The 22973-nt window shown below is 43.8% G+C and overlaps 1 protein-coding gene and 1 pseudogene across 10 annotated transcripts in view; both read right to left on the bottom strand.

Annotated features, from left to right (window-relative positions):
- LOC105473683 (WD repeat domain 89) overlaps positions 1-22973 on the bottom strand; it is a 97179-nt gene that overhangs the window by 35357 nt on the left and 38849 nt on the right. For 6 of the 10 annotated variants that reach the window (XM_011727607.3, XM_011727608.2, XM_011727604.3 and 3 more), the window contains one exon: positions 13744-16985. In XM_011727607.3, the coding sequence (XP_011725909.2) occupies positions 15791-16954 (1164 nt within the window). In that variant the 5' untranslated portion in view covers positions 16955-16985 and the 3' untranslated portion in view covers positions 13744-15790. Of the gene's footprint in view, positions 1-13743; positions 16986-22973 lie in introns of those variants that run through there. The other 4 variants (XR_011625813.1, XR_011625812.1, XM_011727609.3 and 1 more) reach the window with 2 other exon arrangements.
- LOC105473684 (2-amino-3-ketobutyrate coenzyme A ligase, mitochondrial pseudogene) lies at positions 10751-13643 on the bottom strand (annotated as a pseudogene).

Below are 22973 nucleotides of genomic sequence, written 5' to 3'. Positions count from 1 at the left end.
GTATCTGATTAGATGTTAAATTCATCCATTGAGTTAACTTAGTGACAGAATGTCCATTTGAATTTTTATAGATATGTTACTGTTGAAATTATCCACCTTTTCATCTTTTTAAATGTTTCATATGTTAATCAGTAATTACTTTTAAATTTTTTTCATTCAGGAAGTTCCTAAATTATTATTTTAAGCCTTTTTCTGCAAATGCTAATCTTTGGATCTCCTTTTATTGTATGTTTTTTCCCTCTAGATTATCAGTCTATGGTTTTGTCTTTTTTTTTTTTTGAGACGGAGTTTCACTCTTGTTGCCCAGGCTGGAGTACAATGGCGCGATCTCGGCTTACCACAACCTCCGCCTCCCGGGTTCAAGCTATTCTCCTGCCTCGGCCTCCCAAATAGCTGGGATTACACGCATGCGCCACCACGCCCGGCTAATTTTCTTTCTTTTTTTTTTTTTTTTTTTTTTTTTTGTTGAGACGGAGTCTCGCTCTGTCGCCCAGGCTGGAGTGCAGTGGCGCGATCTCCGCTCACTGCAAGCTCCGCCGCCTGGGTTCACGCCATTCTCCTGCCTCAGCCTCCCGAGTAGCCGGGACTACAGGCGCCCGCCACCACACCCTGCTAATTTTTTTTTTTTTAATTTTTAGTAGAGACAGGGTTTCACCGTGTTAGCCAGGATGGTCTCGATCTCCTGACCTCGTGATCCACCCGCCTCGGCCTCCCAAAGTGCTGGGATTACAGGCGTGAGCCACTGCACCCGGCCTTTAATAGCCTCATTTCTTTTTGACCTTTCAATATTCACATGAATGCCTCTTATTAGTGAATGTGCCAGACTAAACTGGATAGGAAAGAGGATTCTGAGAAATGCAGTTCCTAGATTCTCTGCAATGCAGAGAAACCCTTAAAATGGGGGTGTTTGTGATGCCAAGTTGACAACAAACAATTCAGCTTAAAAAGGGCATTTGATCCAATGTCAGATTTGGGGCTACAAACTTTTCTTCAGCATTTTCATCACAGAAAACAACTCAAAATTTAGCAGTAAAACACAAAGCAAACAAAACAACTACAGCCTGACAATCTGTTAGTGTAATTCAACTGGAATACCAAATTCCAAACCAAAAAGCTGTTATTTGAATTATTATTATGAGATGGAGTCTCACTCTGTCACCCAGGCTGGAGTGCAGTGGTGCGATCTCAGCTCACTGCAACCTCCGCCTCCTGGGTTCAGGCAATTCTTCTGCCTGAGCCGCCCGAGTAGCTGGGACTACAACTGGGACTACAGGCGCGCACCACCACGCCCGGCTAATTTTTTTTTTGTACTTTTGGTAAAGACGGGGTTTCACCATATTGGCCAGGCTGGTCTCGAACTCCTGACCTCGTGCTTTGCCCACCTTGGCCTTCCAAAGTGCTGGGATTACAGGCGTGAGCCACCGCGCCTGGCCTCAATTATTTTTAGTGCAATTTTCTCTTGAAATACTTAGACCTGGCGCAGTGGCTCATTCCTGTAATCCTAGTACTTTGGAAGGCCTAGGCTGGTGGATAGCTTGAGATCAGGAGTTTGAGACTAGCCTTGGCAACATGGTGAAACCGTCTCTACAAAAAACACAAAAATGATCTGGGCATGGTGCTGCCTGCCTGTAAATTGTGTCACTGCACTCCAGCCTGAATGACAGCGTGAAACTCTGTCTTAAAAAGAGGAAGGAAGGAAGGAAGGAAGGGAGGGAGGGAGGGAGGGAGGGAGGGAGGGAAATGCTTGGCTTCGGTTGAGTGTTCTTTGTAATCCAGCTGGTAAGAGGTAGTTGAAAGCAAATATATGTGTAATTTATTTCGTTTTTCATTTTTTTTTTTTTTGAGACGGAGTCTCACTCTGTTGCCCAGGCTGGAGTGCAGTGGTGCGATCTCGGCTCACTGCAAGCTCCACCTCCCAGATTCACACCATTCTCCTGCCTCAGCCTCCTGAGTACCTGGGACTACAGGCGCCTGCCACCATGCCCGGCTAATTTTTTTGTGTTTTTTTAGTAGAGACGGGGTTTCACCAAGTTAGCCAGGATGGTCTCGATCTCCTGAGCTTGTGGTCTGCCCACCTCGGCCTCCCAAAGTGCTGGGATTACAGGCGTGAGCCACCGCACCTGGCCTATTTACTTCATTTCTTATTTCTCTCTGTTTTTACGTGGACCAGTCTGCTGGTACAATAATGGTAAAATAACAGTGGACCAACTAACATTTATACTGTTGCTTTCAGTAACTTATTGGGGAATTCACCTAATAAAGTTGCATGAATATATTACTGCTTTAGAGCAATGGCTGAACTTCCAGATGTTGTTGCTGTTGTTTTTTTTTTTTTTTGGTTTTGAGACAACGTCTCTCCCTGTCACCCACGCCAGAGCGCAGTGGTGTGATCACTGTGCTCTGCAGCCTCAACCTCCAGGCCCAAGTGATCCAACCACCTCAGCCTCTTGAGTAGCTGGAACCACAGATGTACACCACCACACCTGGCTACTTTTTTTGTTTTTTTGCAGAGATGGGGTCTCACTATATTGCCCAGGCTAGTTGTCTCAAACTCCTGAGCTCAAGCAATCTGCCTGCATTGGCCTTCCAAAGTGCTGGAATTACAGGTGCGAGCCACTGTGCCCAGCCTTGAACTTCAAGTTTTTTTTTGTTTGTTTTTGTTTTTTTTTTTTGAGACGGAGTCTTGCTCTGTCGCCCAGGCTGGAGTGCAGTGGCCGGATCTCAGCTCACTGCAAGCTCCGCCTCCCGGGTTTATGCCATTCTCCTGCCTCAGCCTCCCGAGTAGCTGGGACTACAGGCGCCACCACTTCGCCCGGCTAGTTTTTTGTATTTTTTAGTAGAGACGGGGTTTCACTGTGTTAGCCAGGATGGTCTCAATCTCCTGACCTTGTGATCCTCCCGTCTCGGCCTCCCAAAGTGCTGGGATTACAGGCTTGAGCCACCGTGCCCGGCCGAACTTCAAGTTTTTTAAAGGAAGATAGGGTTTTCCAGTGATAAGTGATCAGATCTATTTTTTTTTTTTTTTTTTTCTGAGACAGAGTCTTGCTCTGTTGCCTAGGCTGGAGTCCAGTGGTGTGATCTCGGCTCACTGCAACCTCTGCCTCCCTGGTTCAAGTGATTCTCCTGCATCAGCCTCCCAAGTAGCTGGGACTACAGGTGCGTGCTGCCACTCCCGGCTAATTTTTGTATTTTTAGTAGAGACGGAGTTTCATCATGTTGGTCAGGCTGGTCTCCAACTCCTGACCTCGTGATAACGCCCGCCTCCACCTCCCAAAGTGCTGGGATTACAGGTGTGAGCCACTGCGCCTGGCCCTGATCAGATCTTTAAAGAGAAAACAAATTAATAGTATAGACTCATAAAAGTAGTATTGGAGAAGAGAAAAGAAGCAGACTGTAAGTAAATAGAAATAGCAACAAATACAAAAACAACAAATAATACCTAGGTGCCACTGTCCAATAGAATATGCAATCTAATAATTTCCACAGCTTAAGATCATGTTATCTTTTGTTTTTCTTTTCGGGACAGGGTCTGACTCGGTCACCCAGGCTGGAGTGCAGTGGCATGATCTCAGCTGCCTGTAACCTCTGCCTCCTGGGCTCAAGCCATCCTCCCACCTTAGTCTCCCAAGTAGCTGGGGCTACAGGTGTGCACCACCACGTCAGGCTAATTTTTGTGTGTATATATATCATATATATGTAATGTATATATTCTCATATATATATATATATATAGAGAGAGAGAGAGAGAGAGAGATGGGGTTTTGCCGTTTTGCCCAGGCTGGTCTCAGACTCCTGGGGTCAAGCGATCTGCCTGCCTTCACCTCCCAAAGTGCTGGGATTACAGGCGTGAGCCACTGTGCCCCGCCAAGATAATGTTATCTACATTAGAGTTACCTTTAATTCTTGCTATTTTGTAGACCTTGTTTTCAGCTTCTTTCTGAATTTTCTCTTAGAGAGCAAGGGAGCAGTGATGCGCAGGTGTGTATACAGAAATGCAGGCTCACTAACTGGGCAAGGACATGAGCTTGTTGGGGCCACTTGAGACCAGTTGGGGAAAGAGTTTGAGGCTCAGTGGTAATTGTGGTGGTAGCTGGACTAACGCAGTGTTGAAAGTGAGTTCACAAGAGGTACAAGATTTTCTCCTGGTCGGGCACATTGGCTCACACCTGTAAACCAACACTTTGAGAGGCTGAAGCAGGAGGATCATTTGAGCCCAGGAGTTCGAGGCTGCAGTGAGCTGATTGTGCCACTGTACTCCAGCCTGGGCAACAGAATGAAACTCTGTCTTAAAAAAAAAAAAAGAGAATCATAGGCAAAGAAATAGACCCTCTTCCACTGGATGTTGTTGAATGTGGATGTATCACTGGTACTGTTACAGTCATCTTATGAACTTGAAGGTAACTAGCTGACAAGCTGAAGATTTGCAGAACAAAAAAAATGGAGAGCCAGGGCGGGGGGCCGGCGGGTGGCAGTCATCTGTAGCTCCAGCTACTTGGAAAGCTGAAGTGGGAAGATTCCCTGGGCCCAGGAGTTGAAGGCCAGCCTGGGCAACACAGTGAGACCCCATCTCCAAAAAAAGAAAAAAGGTAAGAATTTGGATTCTTGCTCACAACCAATCCTGGAAATGTCCCACTTCTGAACTTACGTGAGGTATTTTTTTTTTTTTTTTTTTTTTTTTTGAGACGGAGTCTCGCTCTGTCTCCCGGGCTGGAGTTGCAGTGGCCGGATCTCAGCTCACTGCAAGCTCCGCCTCCCAGGTTCACGCCATTCTCCTGCCTCAGCCTCCCGAGTAGCTGGGACTACAGGCGCCTCCACCTCGCCCGGCTAGTTTTTTTTTTTTTTGTATTTTTTAGTAGAGACGGGGTTTCACCATGTTCACCAGGTTGGTCTCGATCTCCTGACCTCGTGATCCACCCGTCTCGGCCTCCCAAAGTGCTGGGATTACAGGCTTGAGCCACCGCGCCCGGCCTTTTTGTTTTTTTGAGACAGAGTCTCACTCTGTTGCCCAGGCTGGAGTGCAGCGGTATCATCTTGGCTCACTGCAACCTCCACCTCCCAGGTTCAAGTGATTCTCCTGCCTCAGCCTCCTGAGTAGCTGGAATTACAGGTGCCTGCCACCACACCAAACTAATTTTTGTATTTTTAGCAGAGATGGGCTTTCGCCATGTTGGGCAGGCTGGTCTCAAACTCCTGACCTCAGGTGATCCACCTGCCTCAGCTTCCCATAGTGCTGGGATTACAGGCATCAGTCACCGTGCCTCGCCGGAATTTTAAAATTTTATGTAGGAATGGGGTCTCACTATATTGCCCAGGCTGGTCACGAACTCCTGAACTCAAGTGGTCCTCCTACTTCAGCCTCCCAAAGTGATGGGATTACAGAAGTGAGCCACTTAGTCTGGCCACATTTGTATGTTTGCTGTGTGCCTGTTACTAGCTCCCAAACACACCAATATCTATTCAAAGTGACTTTCTTTTCAAATTTATTTTCTTTCTCCTTCTGTCTTCCTCCCTTTTTCTTTCTTTCTTTCTTTTTTTTTTTGGAGACAGAGTCTCACTACTGTGTTGCCGAAGCTGGAGTGCAGTGGCACCATCTCGGCTCACTGCAACCTTCGCCTCCCAGATTCAAGAGATTCTCCTGCCTCAACCTCCCGAGTAGCTGGGATTACAGGTGTGCACCACCACGCCCAGCTAATTTTTGTATTTTGAGCAGAGATGGGGTTTCATCATGTTGGCCAGACTGGTCTTGAACTCCCAACCTCAAATGACTGGCCCACCTCCCTCCCTTTTATTTCTATACCCACTCCCATTCCTTTCTCCCCCATGCCAGGTAACCATTCTATGGTGTTGATACATAAAATCGTTACGAGTTCTTGCATAAAGTGAATTGTTGGTTATAATATTTTAATTAATATAAATGGTTTTCCCCACACATGCATTCTTCCTGCTTTCACTGGGTACTATGTTTTATGATTGAGCCATATGGCTAAGTGTACATCTTGTCTCTGGTTTTTAACTATTGCTACTTCATTGTGTACGTTCACCACATTTTTACCTTTCTCCAAGTGTAGATATCCAGGTTGTCTCTGACCCCATGATGTCAAAAATAATTCCCAATAATGGATATTTATGAAAATCTCTTTGGGATATTACACCAAGCACAGCAATTACTAGGTCAGAGGGTACATGAACACTTAGGTATGTTCTTGCTCTCCAGAATAGGTACATCCATCTACACTTTTTTTTTTTTTTTTGAGACGGAGTCTCACTCTGTCGCCCAGGCTGGAGTGCAATGATCTCAGCTCACTGCAAGCCTCCCGGGTTCACGGCATTCTCCTGCCTCAGCCTCCTGAGTAGCTGGGACTACAGGTGCCTGCCACCACGCCCAGCTAACTTTTGTATTTTTTAAGTAGAGACAGTGTTTCACCATATTGGCCAGGCTGGTCTCAAACTCCTGACCTTGTGATTGGCCCACCTTGGCCTCTCGAAGTGCTGGGATTACAGGCGTGAGCCACCGTGCCTGGCTGTTTACACTTTCATCAGTGGTGCAAGTTGGGTTTCTTCAGGCCCACGTGCCTCCAACATTTGGTGTCATTCAATTTTACAATTTTTGTAACTCTAAATAGTATAAAGTGGCCATTTAAAATTTTCATTTCCTTATTTTATCTTTTGGGACAGGGTCTCGCTTTATTGCCCAGTCTGGCTTGCAGTGGCTCGATCATGGCTCACCACAGCCTCAACACCCTGGAATTAAGCAATTCTCTCACCGCAGCCTCCTGAGTAGCTGGGACTACAGACACGCACCACTATGTCCGGCTAATTTTTGTATTTTTTGTAGAGATGGGGTTTTAACATGTTGCCCAGGCTGGTCTTGAACTGAAGTAATCCACCCACCTTGGCCTCCTAAAGTGAAGGAATTATAGGCATGAGCCACCACACACAGCCTTTCCAACACTTTCTTCTATTACAGTTCTAACCTTTTGCCATTTAATATATCTGGAGTATAGCTTTGTGTTATGAAGGGATCTAACTTTGGCTGGGCACAGTGGCTCATGCCTGTAATCCTAGCATTTTGGAAGGCTGAGGCAGGTGGATCACCTGAGGTCAGGAGTTCAAGACCAGCCTGACCAACATGGTGAAACCCCATCTCTACTAAAAATACAAAAATTAGCTGGGCACGGTGGTAGGCACCTGTAATCCCAGTTACTCAGGAGGCTGAGGCAGGAGAATCGCTTGAACCCAGCAGGCAGAAGTTGCAGTGAGCCGAGACTGCAACATTGCACTCCAGCCTGGGCAGCAATTGCAAATTTCTGTCTCAAAAAACAGAAACAAAAACAAGAAAAAAAAATTAGCTGGGCGTGGTGGCAGACACCTATAAACCCAGCTATTCAGGAGGCTGAGGCAGGATAATTGCTTGAACCCAGTGGGAGTGGAGGTTGCAGTGAGCCGAGGTCATGCCACTTCACTCCAGCCTGGGTGCAAGAGCGAACCTCTGTCTCAAAAAAAAAAAAAAAGAAAAGAAAAGAAAAGAAAAAAGACAAAGAAAAAGAAGAAGTGATCTAGTTTCATTTTTCTCTAGCAAGACCGTATCCTCAACTCCATCTAATAAAAACTCTTCCTTTTTCATGGTGTCATCTTTGTAAATATTAAGTTGCCATATATCCATGGGTTGTCTCTGGACTCTATTCATTTGCATTATTCTTAGGTCATGTCACAGTTTTTACTACTATGATTTCGTAGAACGTCTTAGTATCTTAGTATCTTAGTAGGGAAAATCATATCTTTTTTTCGGGGGATGGAGTTTCACTCGTCGCCCAGGCTGGAGTGCAATGGAGCAATCTTGGCTCACTGCAACCTCCACCTCCTAGGTTCAAGCAATTCTTCTGCCTCAGCCTCCCATGTAGCTGGGATTATGGGCGTGTGCCACCATGCCCAGCTAATTTTTGTATTTTTTAGTAGAAATAGGGTTTCACCATGTTGGTCAGGCTGGTCTCCACCTCCTGACCTCAGGTGATCCACCAGCCTCGGCCTACAAACTGCTGGGATTACAGGCGTGAGCCACTGTGCCTGGCCCTTCCATATAAATTTTAAAGTAAGCTTGAGTTCATCAAAAGATCCAACCGGAATTTTTATTGGGATTAATGTAATCTGCTTTTTCACATTAAATTTAGAATGTTCACTTTTATAATATTGCCATCTCATTGGAAGCAAAGAATGTTCCTTAGATTATTTTCTATGTCTTCATTAGAGTTTTAAAGCTTTCTTCAGATAGACCTTGTGTAACCTTGGTTAATTCCTTGATATTTTACATTTTTATACCTATTGTGAAATGATATGCTTTGGATTTTCGTTGGCTGATCTGATTTATACTGGCGACCTTGCCGAGTCTCTTAGGAGTTAGAATAGTTTGTTGATGGTTGAATTTTTTAGGCAGATATCATTTGCAAAGGAGAGGTTTTGTTTTTGCTTCTCTTCCAATCCTTACATGCTATAATTGTTTTTCTTTCCTTATAGTATTAATCAGGATTCATACTACTATGATAGGCCTCTCCAGTGACTCGTGGTCTCAAAAGGAATGCATTGAATCTAACATTTCTCCACTAAATGTAATGTTTACTGTAGGTTTTGGTGTTTTGTTTTTCTGTTTTTTTTTTTTTGAGACGGAGTCTCGCTCTGTCGCCCAGGCTGGAGTGCAGTGGCCGGATCTCAGCTCACTGCAAGCTCCGCCTCCCGGGTTCACGCCATTCTACTGCCTCAGCCTCCGGAGTAGCTGGGACTACAGGCGCCCACCACCTCGCCCGGCTAGTTTTTTGTATTTTTTAGTAGAGACGGGGTTTCACCGTGTTCGCCAGGATGGTCTCGATCTCCTGACCTCGTGATCCGCCCGTCTTGGCCTCCCAAAGTGCTGGGATTACAGGCTTGAGCCACCCCGCCCAGCCCTTGGTTTTTGTTTTGAGACACAGTCTCACTCTGTCACCCAGGCTGGAGTGCAGTGGTGCGATCATGGCTCACTGTAGCCTCCCACCTGAGCCTCCCAAGTAACTGGGACTACAGGAACACACCACCACACCTGGCTAACTTTTTGTATATCTATTTTTAATTTTTGTAGAGATGGGATTTTGCCATGTTGCCTAGGCTGGTCTCAAATTCCTGGGCTGAAGCACTCTGCCTGCCTTGGCCTTCTGAAATGCTGGGATTACAGGTGTGAGCCAGCAGACCCAGTCCCTACTGTAGGTTTTTATTGTATAAACTTTCACCAGGTTTAAGTACTGTATTGCTAACTTAGCCAGGTGTGGTGGTGTCCCAGCTACTCAGGAGACTGAGGCAGGAGAACTGCTTGAATCCAGGAGGTAGAGGTTGCAGTGAGCCAAGATTGCACTCCAGTCTGGGCAACAGAAGACCCTGTCACACACACACACACACACACACACACACACTCTATTGCTAAGTTGATGTTTATATTTTTCATAAATAGTTGTGAAACTTTCCCATGTTTTTCTGTATCAATTAAGAAAATCTTGGCCAGGCGCAGTGGCTCACGCCTATAATCCCAGCACTTTCGGAGGCCGAGGTGGGTGGACCACCTGAGGTCAGGAGTTTAAGACCAGCCTGGCCAACATGGCGAAACCCCATCTCTACTAAAAATACAAAAAAAATTAGCTGGGTGTGGTGGTGGGTGCCTGTAATCCCAGCTACTTGGGAGGCTGAGGCAGAAGAATTGCATGAACCTGTAAGGCAGAGGTTGCAGTGAGCCCAGATTGAGCCATTGCACTCCAGCCTGAGCAAAAAGAGTGAAACTTGGTCTCAAAAACAAAAAGATAATCTTGATTTTTTTTTCCGTTTGTCCATCACTGTCATAGATTTTCCTATTTTGAGTCATGCTGGTATTCCTCAAAGTCTACTTGGTCATGTTTTTTCTTTTTAAAGATACCATTGAATTTGGTCACCAAATATTTTTAAATGTGAATACATATTGATAAGCAAAATGGAACTATTTTCATTTTTATCTGGTTTGGGATCAACATTACATTAGCCTTATAAGTTATTAAGATAGCTGCCCTGGCTTTTCTTTCCTATTTGGCATTTTTGTTTTGTTTTGTTTTTGGTAACAGCTTTTACTGAGATAGAATTCATTTATTTAAAGTGTACAATTCAATGGTTCCTAGTATATTCATAGTTGTATAACTATCACCACAGTCACTTTTAATACCCCCTCAAAGAAATCTCAAACCCTTTAGCTGTCACCCACCAATCATCCCATCCTTCCCCCTCCTCCCAGACCAAGGTAACCTCTGACACATGTTCTTTCCCTATAGATTTCACTATTTTGGCCATTTCATATAAAGGAAATGGTTCAATATATGGTCTTTTGTGGCTTTTACTTAGCATGTTTTCAGGATTCATCCAAGTTGTGGCATGTATCAATATCAGTATTTTGGGGCTGGGTGTGGTGACTCATGCCTGTAATCCCAGCACTTTGGGAGGCCGAGGCAGGTGGATAATTTGAGGTCAGGAGTTTGAGAGCAGCTTGGCCAACCCGGTGAGACCCCATCTCTACTAAAAATACAACAATTAGCCAGGCGTAGTGGTGTGCACCTATAATCCCAGCTACTTGGAGCCTGAGGTAGGAGAATCGCTTGAACCTGGGAGGCAGATGTTTCAGTGAGCTGAGATCGTGCCACTGCACTCCAGCCTGGGCGACAGAGTGAGACTCTGTCTCAAAAAAAAAAAAAAAAAAAAAAAGATTCATTCATTTTTATGGCTGAATAATATTCCACTGAATGGATATACCACATTGTTTGTTTTGTTGTTTTGTTTTTTTCACAGCCAATTTTCATACTGTTGTTTCACATTCTCACAGCCCTCAGCACATGCCACATCCCAGCCCAGCTCTGGGACTTTGGTTCAGGGCTCAGAGCCTCTGGTCTGGGCTGATCGAAAACCTCCTTTGATCCTGTGGCAGTAGGTGGACCTTGGCTCTGCTCGTCCCTACTCAGAGCTCAGGGCAGTGCCCCATGCAGCTGCCCCACTTCCACGAAGGCCTCCACGCGGCAGTCAATGTCTTCCTTATTGTGCACTGCTGAGATCTGTACCCAGATCCGGGCCTTGCCCTTGGAGACCACGGGGTAGCTGAACCCAATGACAAAGATGCCTCTCTTCAGCATGTCATCCGCCATGCAGGAGGTCAGCTGGGCATCACCCAGCATCACAGGGCGGATAGGGTGACTGGCTCCCGAGACAGTGAATCCAGCAGCTTCCATCTTACTACAGAACCACTGGGTCTTGGCAGCTGTAGAGTGGATGATGGTGTTGCTCTCCAGGAGCAGATTTAGGGCCTTGGAAAGGCAGCCAACAACAGCAGGTGGCAGACTGTTAGAGAAGAGGTAGGGCCGGGCGGCAGCAGGGACACCAGGGGCCCATGCCCTGTCGTGTAGCCCCCTGTTGCTCCACCCAGGGCCTTCCCCAGGGAGGAGTTGATGATGGTGACCTGGCCCATCACGTCCAACAGCTCATCTGTGCCCCCTCTTGTGGGTCCCTTCAGGAAGCCAGTGGCACGGCATTCATCCACAAAGACCAGGGCGCCATGTCTAGAGGCGAGGCGGCAGATCTCCTGTGGAGGTATGCTGTCGCCATCCATGAAAAAGGCCCCATCGGTGGCCACCAGGCGCAGCCGATGCTTCTGGGCCTCCTGCAGCTTCTAGGTCGGCCACGTCCAGGTAGCGATAGCGGTTACTTGTGGGCCTTGCACAGGCAGATGCCGTGGATGATGGCGGCATAGTTCATCTCGTCCGACAGCACTGCATCCTTAGAGGTCAGGAGGGCCTCAGAGGCCGGCATTGGCGTCACAACAACTGGAATAGAGGATGGCATCCTCCCGCTGGTGGAAGCGGGTTATTTTTGCTTCTACATTCTTGTGGATGCTTTGGGTTCCACGGACGAAGCAGACAGAGCTAAGGCCAGCTCCAAAGAGCCTTCAGACCTGCCTGAATCACCTCGGGGTGGCTGCTCAGGCCCAGGTAGTCGTTGGCACAGAAGTTGAGGATTCCTCCAGAGACGCCGTCCACGCGGATGTGCGGCCCCTGACGGGACGTGATGACCCGCTCACTCTTCCAGGTGCCAGCTCCGCGGATCCCTTCCAGCTCCCCCTCCAGAATGCCGCGCAGCTGGGCCAGCGCTGACTGCGCGCCGCCCCGCAGGGCACTCCGGAGAGCTCCGCGCGCCAGGCGTTCCCAGCCCACATTGCTCTCACCTCGCCAGAGCGCGCCTGCCTGCCGGAAAGCCATGCGCACTGCCCACATTGTTTATCCATTCATCTACTGATGAACACTTGGATTGTTTCCACCTTTCGGCTAGTATGAATGTTACTATGAACACTCATGTCCAAGTTATTGTGTGGACATATGTTTTCAATTCTTCTGGGCATATACCCAGGAATGGAATTGCCAGGTCAAATGGCAATCGTACAATTGCTTGAGGAACTTCTAGACTATTTTCAGCTCCACCATTGTACACCAGCAGTGTATAAACGTTCTAACTTCTCCACATCTTTAGAAGACACAATTTTTATTACTATTATAGCCACCTAATGGGTGTAAAGTGTTTCGGTTTGCATTTCTCTGCTAATGATATTGAGTATCTTTGCATTTCTCTGCCAATGATATTGAGTATCTTTGCATGCGCATACTGGCCATTTGTATACCTTCTTTGGAGAAATGTCTATTCAGATCCTTTGATCAATTTTAAAATTGGGTTGTCTTTTCAATATTGAGTTTTAAGATTTCTCCATAGTTCCTTATCTATGATTTGCCAACATTTTCTCTCATTCTATGGGTATTCTATGGGTTAATATTCTATGGATTAGTAGTCTATGGGTTGGTGCAATTACTTTTGTACCAACCTATCTTTCTGAGGGTCTCTTTTAATTGGTGAGTTAAATCCACTTATACTATTTACACTGTTCTCCACATGGTCAAATGCACTGGGTAACCTGTAAGTTGATTTTTCTCCCTGGACAGCTCCCTCCTGACATCCTCTGTCCTGCTCCAATCTGGACTGAATACTCTAGCGCTGCAAAGCTGTTATCTTGCCACAATGCTGGGTTAGTTCCCTGATTTTTGCTATCTCTGCTCTTCCTTGATTTACTTCCTTAATTTCTGTGGAGTATATCCTTCAGCAGCCTTTGAAAAAAATGGCATGGAGAGTAAAGTTTGAGATTTTGTGCCTGCAATGTTTTTAACTTCATGCATGAAGACAGCCTGATTGGTCATAGAATTACTGTTTCCTGGGTTTGATCAATGAGAGTTTGGTTACAAATGGATACTTTGTTAGCTATATCAATTTGGTTTCTGAGGTTCAGAAAACTAGGAAATATTTACTTGACAAGGGATATCTCAAAAAATTTATCATCTATTTACTGCATGAGTTTGGAGAGCTGGAAATTCAATAGGAATCTGTCCTCAGAACTCTGAAGGCATTGATCCACCATCTTTTGTCATCCAGATTTGCTAATGAGAAGTCTAACACAAATGTAAATCCGTTCCTAAGTGATTTTTTTTCTGGACATTTGCAGGATCTTCTATTTACTCTGGGGGTTCTGAAACTTCACAGTGCTATGCCTTGATGTGGATCTTTTTCATTCATTACACTTGACACTCTGCTATGCCTTTTAATCTAAAGATTGAAGTTCTGGAATAGCCACTGTATTAGTCCATTTTCACACTCTATAAAGAACTGCCCAAGACTGGGTAATTTATAAAGGAAAGAGGTTTAATTGACTAAGAGTTCAGCATGGCCGGGGAGGCCTCAGGAAACTTACAATCATGGAAGAAGGCAAAGGGGAAGCAAAGCACCATCTTCACAAGGCTTCAGGACAAACAGTGAGGAGTTAAGGGGGCAGAGCCCTTTATAAAACCATCAGATCTTGTGAGAACTCACCCACTATCACAAGAACAGCATAGGGGAAACCAACCCCAGGATCCAATCACCTCCCACCAGGTCTCTCCCTAGACACGTGGGGATTATGGGGATTACAATTCGAAATGAGATTTGGGTGAGGATGGCCGGGGGCGGTGGCTCATGCCTGTAATCTCAGCACTTTGGGAGACTAAGGCGGGCGGATCACAAGGTTAAGAGATCGAGGCTAGCCTGGCCAACATGGTGAAAACCCGTCTCTACTCAAAATACAAAAATTAGCTGGGTGTGGTGGCACACGCCTGTAGTCCCAGCTACTCGGGACGCTGAGGCAGGAGAATCACCTGAATGCGGGAGGCAGAGGTTGCAGTGAGCCGAGATTGTGCCACTGCAGTCCAGCCTGGCGACAGAGAGACTCCATCTCAAAACAAAAACAAAAACAAATTTAGGTGAGGACACAGACAAACCATACCAGTCATTTATGTTATTTCTAATAACCCACTGCCTCCATTTCTATTTTAACTTTTTTCACTTTCTAAAACTGTTAGTCTGGTTTTAGACCCCTATATTTATCTTCTGTGGCTTTCATCTTTTCTCTTTGTCTCTTTCAGTTCCCCTTTCAGGAATATTTTCTCACCCGCATCTTCCAACACTATTAATTACTTTTGAATTTTAAATATTTTTAATTTTAAAGAGCCCTACTGTTTTGATACTGCTTCACTTCGAATTGTTTTATGAATGTGATTTCTCCAGATATCTTTCAAACTAATTCTTTCATTCACTACGTAGCACTGTCTTGTATTTTAAAGATTCTGAAAAACACAATTTTTTAACGCTTAGGTAGTGCTACATCAAAACATCAATGTACTGAAGATTTTAAGCAGCATGCGGCATCATCAGATGTTTTTGTTTCTTCCCCCTCATTTCCCCACCCCTACCAGATCTGTTTTTGATGTTTAGCCTAGAAGTAGCAAGAAGGATGAACTAAAGCAGATTAGGGATCAAGCTGGTAATCCAGGTGAGAAATAATGAGTCTTCTCTAAGGTAATAGTGGTGAGGTAAAGGCAAAAGGATAGCTGACAAACATTAGGAGGTGAAATGGCAGGACTTGGTGAAAAACTGGTTAGGAAAAGAGGGAAGAGGAAAGTCCAGGTTATCCTCAAATTTATGGTTTGGACAACAGGAAGAATAGGAATTTCTCCAAGTTGAGTCCTATTATAAACATTTTCAGTTTTGTATTTCACTTTGAGTCTCAATCTACCAAGATAACTTCCTTTCAATCAGCAAAACACCTGTTTACTACTTACTAACAATATTAAAGATGCAAATATTTACTAAACATATTTTTCTCATTTTACATACATGGCTATCATTTTATTTCTAAAAAAGTTTAATTCTATTTACTCACTAAAATACTTACATTTAAATACTCCAACATAATACATTAGGTGTATTAAATATAGAGATGCTCCTCAAATGAAGAATATAGTCTGATCTGGTTTTATACACAATAACGACAATTTAAAATGTAAAAAACTGGGCTTAAAAAATGCAGCCAACCACCTGTTTTACTAAGTTTTACCAGGTATCTCCTTCTAAAAGTTCCTTATCAGAGCTATTTCTTTAAACCCAACATTTACTACATTAACAGATGGATTCTTTAAATGAGAAATTTTACTTTCAACTCACTGATTTTATACTTAGAGGCTTTAAAATTTTTTAGAATATGTGAAGACCGGAATTAAACCATTCTCCCCGTATTTTTCCTGGACTGTTTGCTGACTGCTTGTTTTTACATAAAGCTTTAAACATGTCTACCATGGGTAGTAAACAAAAAGGACTACTTGAAACTATAAAACCTACCAAAGTGCCAAATGCATTATCACTGCTTTTTCCTTCTTTTATAAGAATCATTACTATGAACTCGTACTCGTTGGTGCACAGAAGATGCTATTTTCATGCTCTCTTTCTTAGTAAAGGTCTTCTCTATAGCTCCAGGTTTCCAAAGTAACAACTGTGCATCTTCTCCTCCAGTCAACAAAGAATCATCTTGCACATTCCAACAGAAAGAACGGACTGTAGCAGCATGCCCTCCCTGAAGGCTAGTCACATGAGTCAGTCCTGATGTGCTGCAGTTCATCAAGTGAATCCTTCCTGTGTTTGTTCCTCCAATAACATGCAATGTGTCTGTCTTTTCATGGTACAGGCCACCAATCAAATAGTCCAAAGAATCTTCTTTCATGTTAACTGCCTCTCTGACATCCTGGATGTTCAAACGTGTAACTGGTTCATCAGTATCCAGATGATTAAGATCCCACCAATAAAATCCTTCATCATGTGTCATGCAGTAAATCTGTTTATAACCTTTCCCAGACCAACCAATACAGCTTACTGATGAAATTGAGTTACAGGTTGTAACCAGTGCATCCTCCTCATTATCAACATTAATATCAAATACATTTACCAGGCCATCAGATGAACCTGAGACTACCATGTTGGGATTGCTGGGATGGAAACGTACTTGAGTGACATCATCACTATGTGTCTCTGAATATGCACCAAGTGGGTCTTTAGTTGTAGATAAATCCTGAGAATTCATCCTTGCATCCCAAAACACCAACAATGCATCATCATCAACTTTTTCTGTACCAGCACAAATAATATGATCATTACAATTAATATCAAAACTGATAAAAATATTGGAAGGGTAACCCTTGAAGAGCTGAACAGGTTTTTCTCTGGCTACTCGAGCATCCCAACATTTCACAGTGCCATCAGTACATGCTGAATATACACTATCACAGGAATTTGCAAATCTGACTCCATTAAGAAGTCCAGGATATCCACTAAATTCTCGTAGTACATTTAACCTTTCTTTATCATATATTCTGATTGATCCATTAGAACATAAAACAGCAGCCACATTTTCTGTTCCTGCTTGGACAGTCTTTGATGTGTCTATACCAAGAAGGTAAGTGGGCTCTTTGGTTCCTGAGGAAGATTTAACAATGTGCAGATTAGCAAACTGTTCCTCAATCTTTTCCATATCAACAGCAGCATCCAAGGGTAGTAAAACTCTGTAAAATAAATAAATAAATAAATAAAAATAAAAATTAATGCTTAACAATGGAGATACATAAAAAATTTTAACCTGAAGTTTCTCTAAAATTGCAAATAAATCAAGAACATTTTCCTCTGAGGGCTGGCATGAATCAATCAATCAATAGAAATGTATTCTAATACTATAATCGTTTCTTTACTATGATGTAACTAAAACTCAGTTGCCTTCTAATTCAATCACTCTTTTATACTGAATTTACTGCCAGGAGTGGTGGCTCACACCTGTAATTTCAGCACTTTGGGAGGCGAAGGCAGGAGGACTGCTTGAGGCCAGGCATTAGACACCAGCCTGAACAACAAGGTAAGACCCCCGTCTCTTCAAAAAATAAATTAGCAGGGCATGGTGGCCTATGCCTGTAGTCCTAGCTACTCAGGAGGCTGAGGTAGGAGGATTGCTTGAGACCAGGAAGTTGAGACTACAGTGATCCATGATCATGTCACTGTCCTCTAGCCTGGGGAATGAAGTGAGACCCTGTCTCAAAAAAGAAAAAAAAAAAAAAAAAAAAAGCTGAATTTACTATATATATTTTATGCTAGTAAGAGAATAAAAAGCATGTGCAAACACCACCCAGCAGTTCTTTTTAGCTCAAACCCAATTAGTGGTTCTACTCAAGTCATCCTCAGCATTGGCAAGGATCTCCACTTTGGAATAATCTTCTCCTGGCCCCAGCTGCCTTACACAACTTTAGAATTTAAACATAGATATGTGGGGGGGGCGGGGAAAGGTTTCCCCAAAAAATTCATGCCTTAATCCCTGGAACCTGTGAATATGGTTACAAAGGAAAACTGAAGTTGCACATGGAATTAAGGTTTTAATCAGCCTAATTTAAGGCTAACCTTAAAATAGGGAGATTATCCTAGATTATCTATTATCCCCCTGGCCCAATATGGTAACAAGTGTCTTTAAAAGTGGAAGAGGGAGGCAGAAGAGTCAGAGGAAGAGGTTCCCATAGAAGGCAAAGACACAGAGAGATACAATGTTGCTGGTTTTGAAGACAGAGGCTGAGGGTGGCCTCTAGAAACTAAAAAGCAAGAAAAGATTTTCCTCTAAGCCTCCAAATGGAAATGCAGTCCTGTTGACATCTTAATTTTAATTAAGCCCAGTGACATCCATTTTGGACTTCAGACCTCCAGAACTGTAAGATAATAAACTTACGTTATTTAAACAACTAAGTTTGCAGTAATTTGTTATAGCAGCAATAGGAAACAAATACAACAGAGGTTCCCAGTATAGAATCCCAGAGAAGTGCTTCTAAGGCAGTAGCAGCTTGCCATGGTACAATTGGGATTTGATCCTAGGTATTCTGGCTTCAGGCTTCACACACGGTGCTCTACACCACCATACTAGACTGCCTCTCCAGGGTGGGCTGTATGTAGGACAAGTTCAAGGTCAGAAAAACATGCATGCCTAGTAACACTATCATAAATCCTTCTATTGTGCTTTCTCATCAATGAATATTCTTTCTAGCCTGTGTAACAAATTCATTTTCATTCTTAAGACGAAATGTTTTTTCTGTTGCTTTGGTGATATCTTCTTAAGCATCTGTCTTTTCATCTTTAAAAGGAGAAATGAGTACTAACTCAAGAACTGTTAGGAAGTTTAATGCATGCCATGTGTTCTGCACAACGTCTGGCATATCATAGTACATACACAATAGATGTAATAGGCCAGGCGTGGTGGCTCATGCCTGTAATCCCAACACTTCTGGAGGCCGAGGCAGGGATCACTTGAGGTCAGGAGTTCGAGACCAGTCTGTCCAACATGGTAAAATTCCGTCTCTACTAAAAATACAAAAATTAGCTGGGCGTTGTGGCACACACCTGTAATCCAGCTACTCGGGAGGCTGAGGCAGGAGAACTGCTTTAGGCAGAGGTTGCAGTGAGCCAAGGTCATACCACTGCACTCCAGCCTGAGCAACAGAGCGAGAATCTGACTAAAAAAAAGAAAAAAAAAGAAAAAAAAAGATAGCTGGACACGGTAGCTCACACCTATAATCCCAGCACTTTGGGAGGCCGACATGGGCAGATCACCTGAGGTCGGGAGTTCGAGACCAGCCTGACTAGCCAGGTGTTGTGGCACATGCTGTAATTCCAGCTACTTGGGAGGCTGAGGCAGGAGAATCACTTGAACCCAGGAGGCAGAGGTTGCAGTGATCCAAGATCGCACCATTGCACTCTAGCCTGGGCAACAAGAGTGAAACTCCATCTCAAAAAAAAAAAGATGTACTTTAGTAAGTTGGATTTGGGTTTATTATTATTATTATTATTTTTATATTTTTAGTGGAGATGGGTTTCATCGTATTAGCCAGGATGGTCTCGATCTCCGGACTTCGTGATCCGCCCGCCTTGGCCTCCCAAAGTGAGCCACCATGCCTGGCCTGGATTTGGGTTTAAAATAGAAATAGAAATAAAATAGAAATAAGCATTCCCCCTAACTTTTAATTTTCAACATTTATTTTTACTTATTTTTTTCCTTTGGAGATGGCATCACAGCTCATTAATTTTCAACATTTATAAGTGCACACACACAAAAAGCTCCAATGCACAGACACAGTTCACCCTCTAGGTTCACTGTTAACTTCTTGCCACATTTGCTTTCTCTCTATATACATACACGCACACACACACACACACCCCCCACTGCTTTTTAAAAATGAACCCTTTGATGAGAGTTAGCTGCAGACAAAATATCACTCCATTCCTAAATACTTCACCATAACAGCATCTCTCCAACCTTCTGTTTTTCATGTCATGGAATTTTTTGAATATCCTATTCTCCAACAACTTTCATCCAAAGAGTTCAGGATCTATTGATTGTTCTTGCCTGAATCAATGATTATGCTAGAATCTGCAAAACAGTCATTTTCTAATTCTATCATTCTTTCTACCTCAGCAGGCATTCTTCTAAAAACAAGAGCTTTTTTCCTTTCTCTATTTCTTTGACTAGAAAATCATGATTCTTAAAAATTGTGTATCACAATCTATTGCTTTGTTGCTTTTTGATGCTCAAAGTGTCTGGACTTGGCCATTAAGACCCTTCAAGCCAGCTTCTGTAGCCTTTTGACAGGACCCCATCAGTCTGTAAACCCTACATGAGAAACTCCATGGAAGCATTAGGTAGCTCTAAAAATGGTGTGCTTCCCTCAACTTAAGTATTCAGACATGAAATGACCATTTTCCAGTAATGCTGGGGTAGTCACCTCCACAGCTGCTGAGGTAACTAGAACAGTTCTGTGGTTTTCCCGCCAGATGAAATGGCCTTACCTTGACCACATCAGGTTTGCTCCTGCCTCAGGACTGCAGCAACAGCTGTTTGCCTGGAGTATTCTTTTTTTTTTCTTTTTTTTTGAGGTGGAGTCTCGCTCTGTCACCCAGGCTGGAGTGCAGTGGTACGATCTCCGCTCACTGCAAGCCCCGCCTCCTGGGTTCACACCATTCTTCTGCCTCAGCCTCCTGAGTAGCTATGACTACTGGTGCCCGCCACCACACCCAACTATTTTTTTTTTGTATTTTTAGTAGAGACGGAGTTGCCCTGTGTTAGCTAGGATGGTCTCGACCTCCTGACCTTTTGATCTGCCTGCCTCGGCTTCCAAAGTGCTAGGATTACAGGCGTGAGCCACCGCGCCCGGCCTGCCTAGAGTATTCTTTCCCTGCATGTCTGCATGAGTGACTCCTTCCTGTTATCCAGGTCTCAGCATATGTCACCTGCCCAGAGAGAGTCTCTCCCCCACCAATCAACGTGAAGAAGTCCCTGGTCATTTCCCATCACATCCTTATCCTGTTTCATTAAAAATTAAAAATGCTGGCCAGGTGCAGTGGCTCATTCCTGTAATCCCAGCACGTTGGGAAGGCAGGGCAGGCAGATTGCTTGAGCCCAGGAGTTCGAGACCAGCCTGGGCAACAAGGCTAAACCCCATCTCTACAAAAAATCCAAAAATGAGTTGGGTGTGGTAGTGTGCGCCTGTAGTCCCAGCTACTCAGGAGGATTGCTCAAGCTCGGGAGGTGGCGGTTGCAATGAGCCAAGATCATGCCACTGCACTCCAGCCAGGACAACAGGGTAAGACTCTGTCTCAAAAAAAAAAAAAAAGACAAAATTTAAAATGTTTAATTATGAAGTATTTCAAATGTACAAAGGTGTAGAAAAAAGTATAACAGACACCCAAATATGTACCACCAATACTTAACAAATATTAATACAACAAATATTAATACTTTTTACTCTATCTGCCTCAGTTTAACAAAATGGAACATTACAGACACAAGTAAAACACTTCACTCCAATAATTAAGAATTTAGAATAATGGCACCACATTTACGTGTATCTTTCTTACAATTTGCTCTTTTCACTCAATATAATTTTTAAAAAGTCCTGTTTTAGTGGTGAACGTATTACCTGACTCTTTCTTGCTTATTGGTTAATAAGTGGTTGCTGAATACATTAATGCGTAATTGATTCAACTTTCACACATTAAAATCACCACGTAAGGACGCTGTGGTCAACGACAGACCACATTTATGACAGTTAAGATTATAATGGAGGCCAGGTGTGGTAACCCATGTGTGTAATCCCAGCAATTTGGGAGGCCAAGGCGGGCAGATCACTTTAGCCTAGGAGTTTGAAACCAGCCTGAGCAACACAACGAAACCCCGTCTCTACACAAAAAATACAAAAATTAGCCAGGCATGGTGGTGCATGCCTGTAGTCCCATCTACTCGGGAGGCTGAGGCAGGGGAATGCTTGAGCCCGGGAGGTTGAGGCTGCAGGGAGCTGCTGTGATTGCACCACTGCACTCCAGCCTTGGCGACAGAGCAAGACTCTCTCTCACTCTCTCTATATATATGAGCTGAGAAAGTTCCATCATCTAATTGTGGTCCCTGCAAATTCATGGCACAATGCATTACTCATGTGTCTGTGGTGATGCGGGTATAAAGAAACCTACTGCATTGCCAGTGATATAAAAGTATTGCACATACAATTATGTACAGTACATAACACTTCATAAAGACAATAAAGGACTATGTTAAGGGTTTATGTTACTGGTTTAAAAGTCCAATACTATACTTTCTTTTTTTGAGACGGAGTTTTGCTCTGTCAACCAGGTTGGAGTGCAGTGGCACTATCTTAGCTCACTGCGACCTCTGCCAAAATGCCCAGCTAATTTTTGCATTTTTAGTAGAGACAGGGTTTCACCATGTTGGCCAGGCTGATATCGAACTCCTGATCTCAGGTGATCCACCCACCTCAGTCTCCGAAAGTGCTGGGATTACAGGCGTGAGCCACCATGCCCGGCAAGCCTATACCTTCAATCGTTATTTTAGAGTGTACTTTCTCTACTTATTAAAAGGAAGTTAACTGTAAAACAGCCTCAGGCAGGTCTTTCAAAGGGTATTCCAGAAGGCACTGTTCTCATAGAAGATGACAACTCCATTTGTTATTGCTCCTAAAAACCTTCCAGTGGGACAAGACATGGAGCAGAAGACCACAAAATTGATGATCCTGACCCTGTGTAGGCCTAGGCTAATGTACATGTTTGTCTTTTTTTTTTTTTTTTTTTTTTTGAGGCAGGGTCTTATTCCATCACCCAGTGCAGTAGTGCCATCATGGCTCCCTGCAGCCTCAACCTCCCAGGCTCAGGCCACCACATCCAGCTAATTTTTTTGTATTTTTGGTAGAGACAGGGTCTCACTATTTTGACCAAGCTGGTCTCAAACTTCTGGGCTCAAGCAGTCTTCCTGCCTCAGCCTCCCAAAGTGGTGAGACTAGAGGCATGAGCCACTGCCCCCAGCCTGTGTCTTAATTTTTAATAAAAGAGTTTTAAAAGTAAAATTAAAAAATAAAATAAAAATTAAAGTAGAAACAGGCTTATGGAATAAGGATATATGAAGAAAATATTTTTGTACAGCTGTACCATGTGTTTGTGTTTTAAGCTAAGCATTATTACAA

Source organism: Macaca nemestrina, chromosome 7, assembly GCF_043159975.1.
Source record: "Macaca nemestrina isolate mMacNem1 chromosome 7, mMacNem.hap1, whole genome shotgun sequence".
In the NCBI taxonomy this organism is placed as follows: domain Eukaryota; kingdom Metazoa; phylum Chordata; class Mammalia; order Primates; family Cercopithecidae; genus Macaca; species Macaca nemestrina.
Note: the sequence above shows the minus strand (reverse complement) of the source record. Positions and strands in the feature narration are given on the sequence as shown.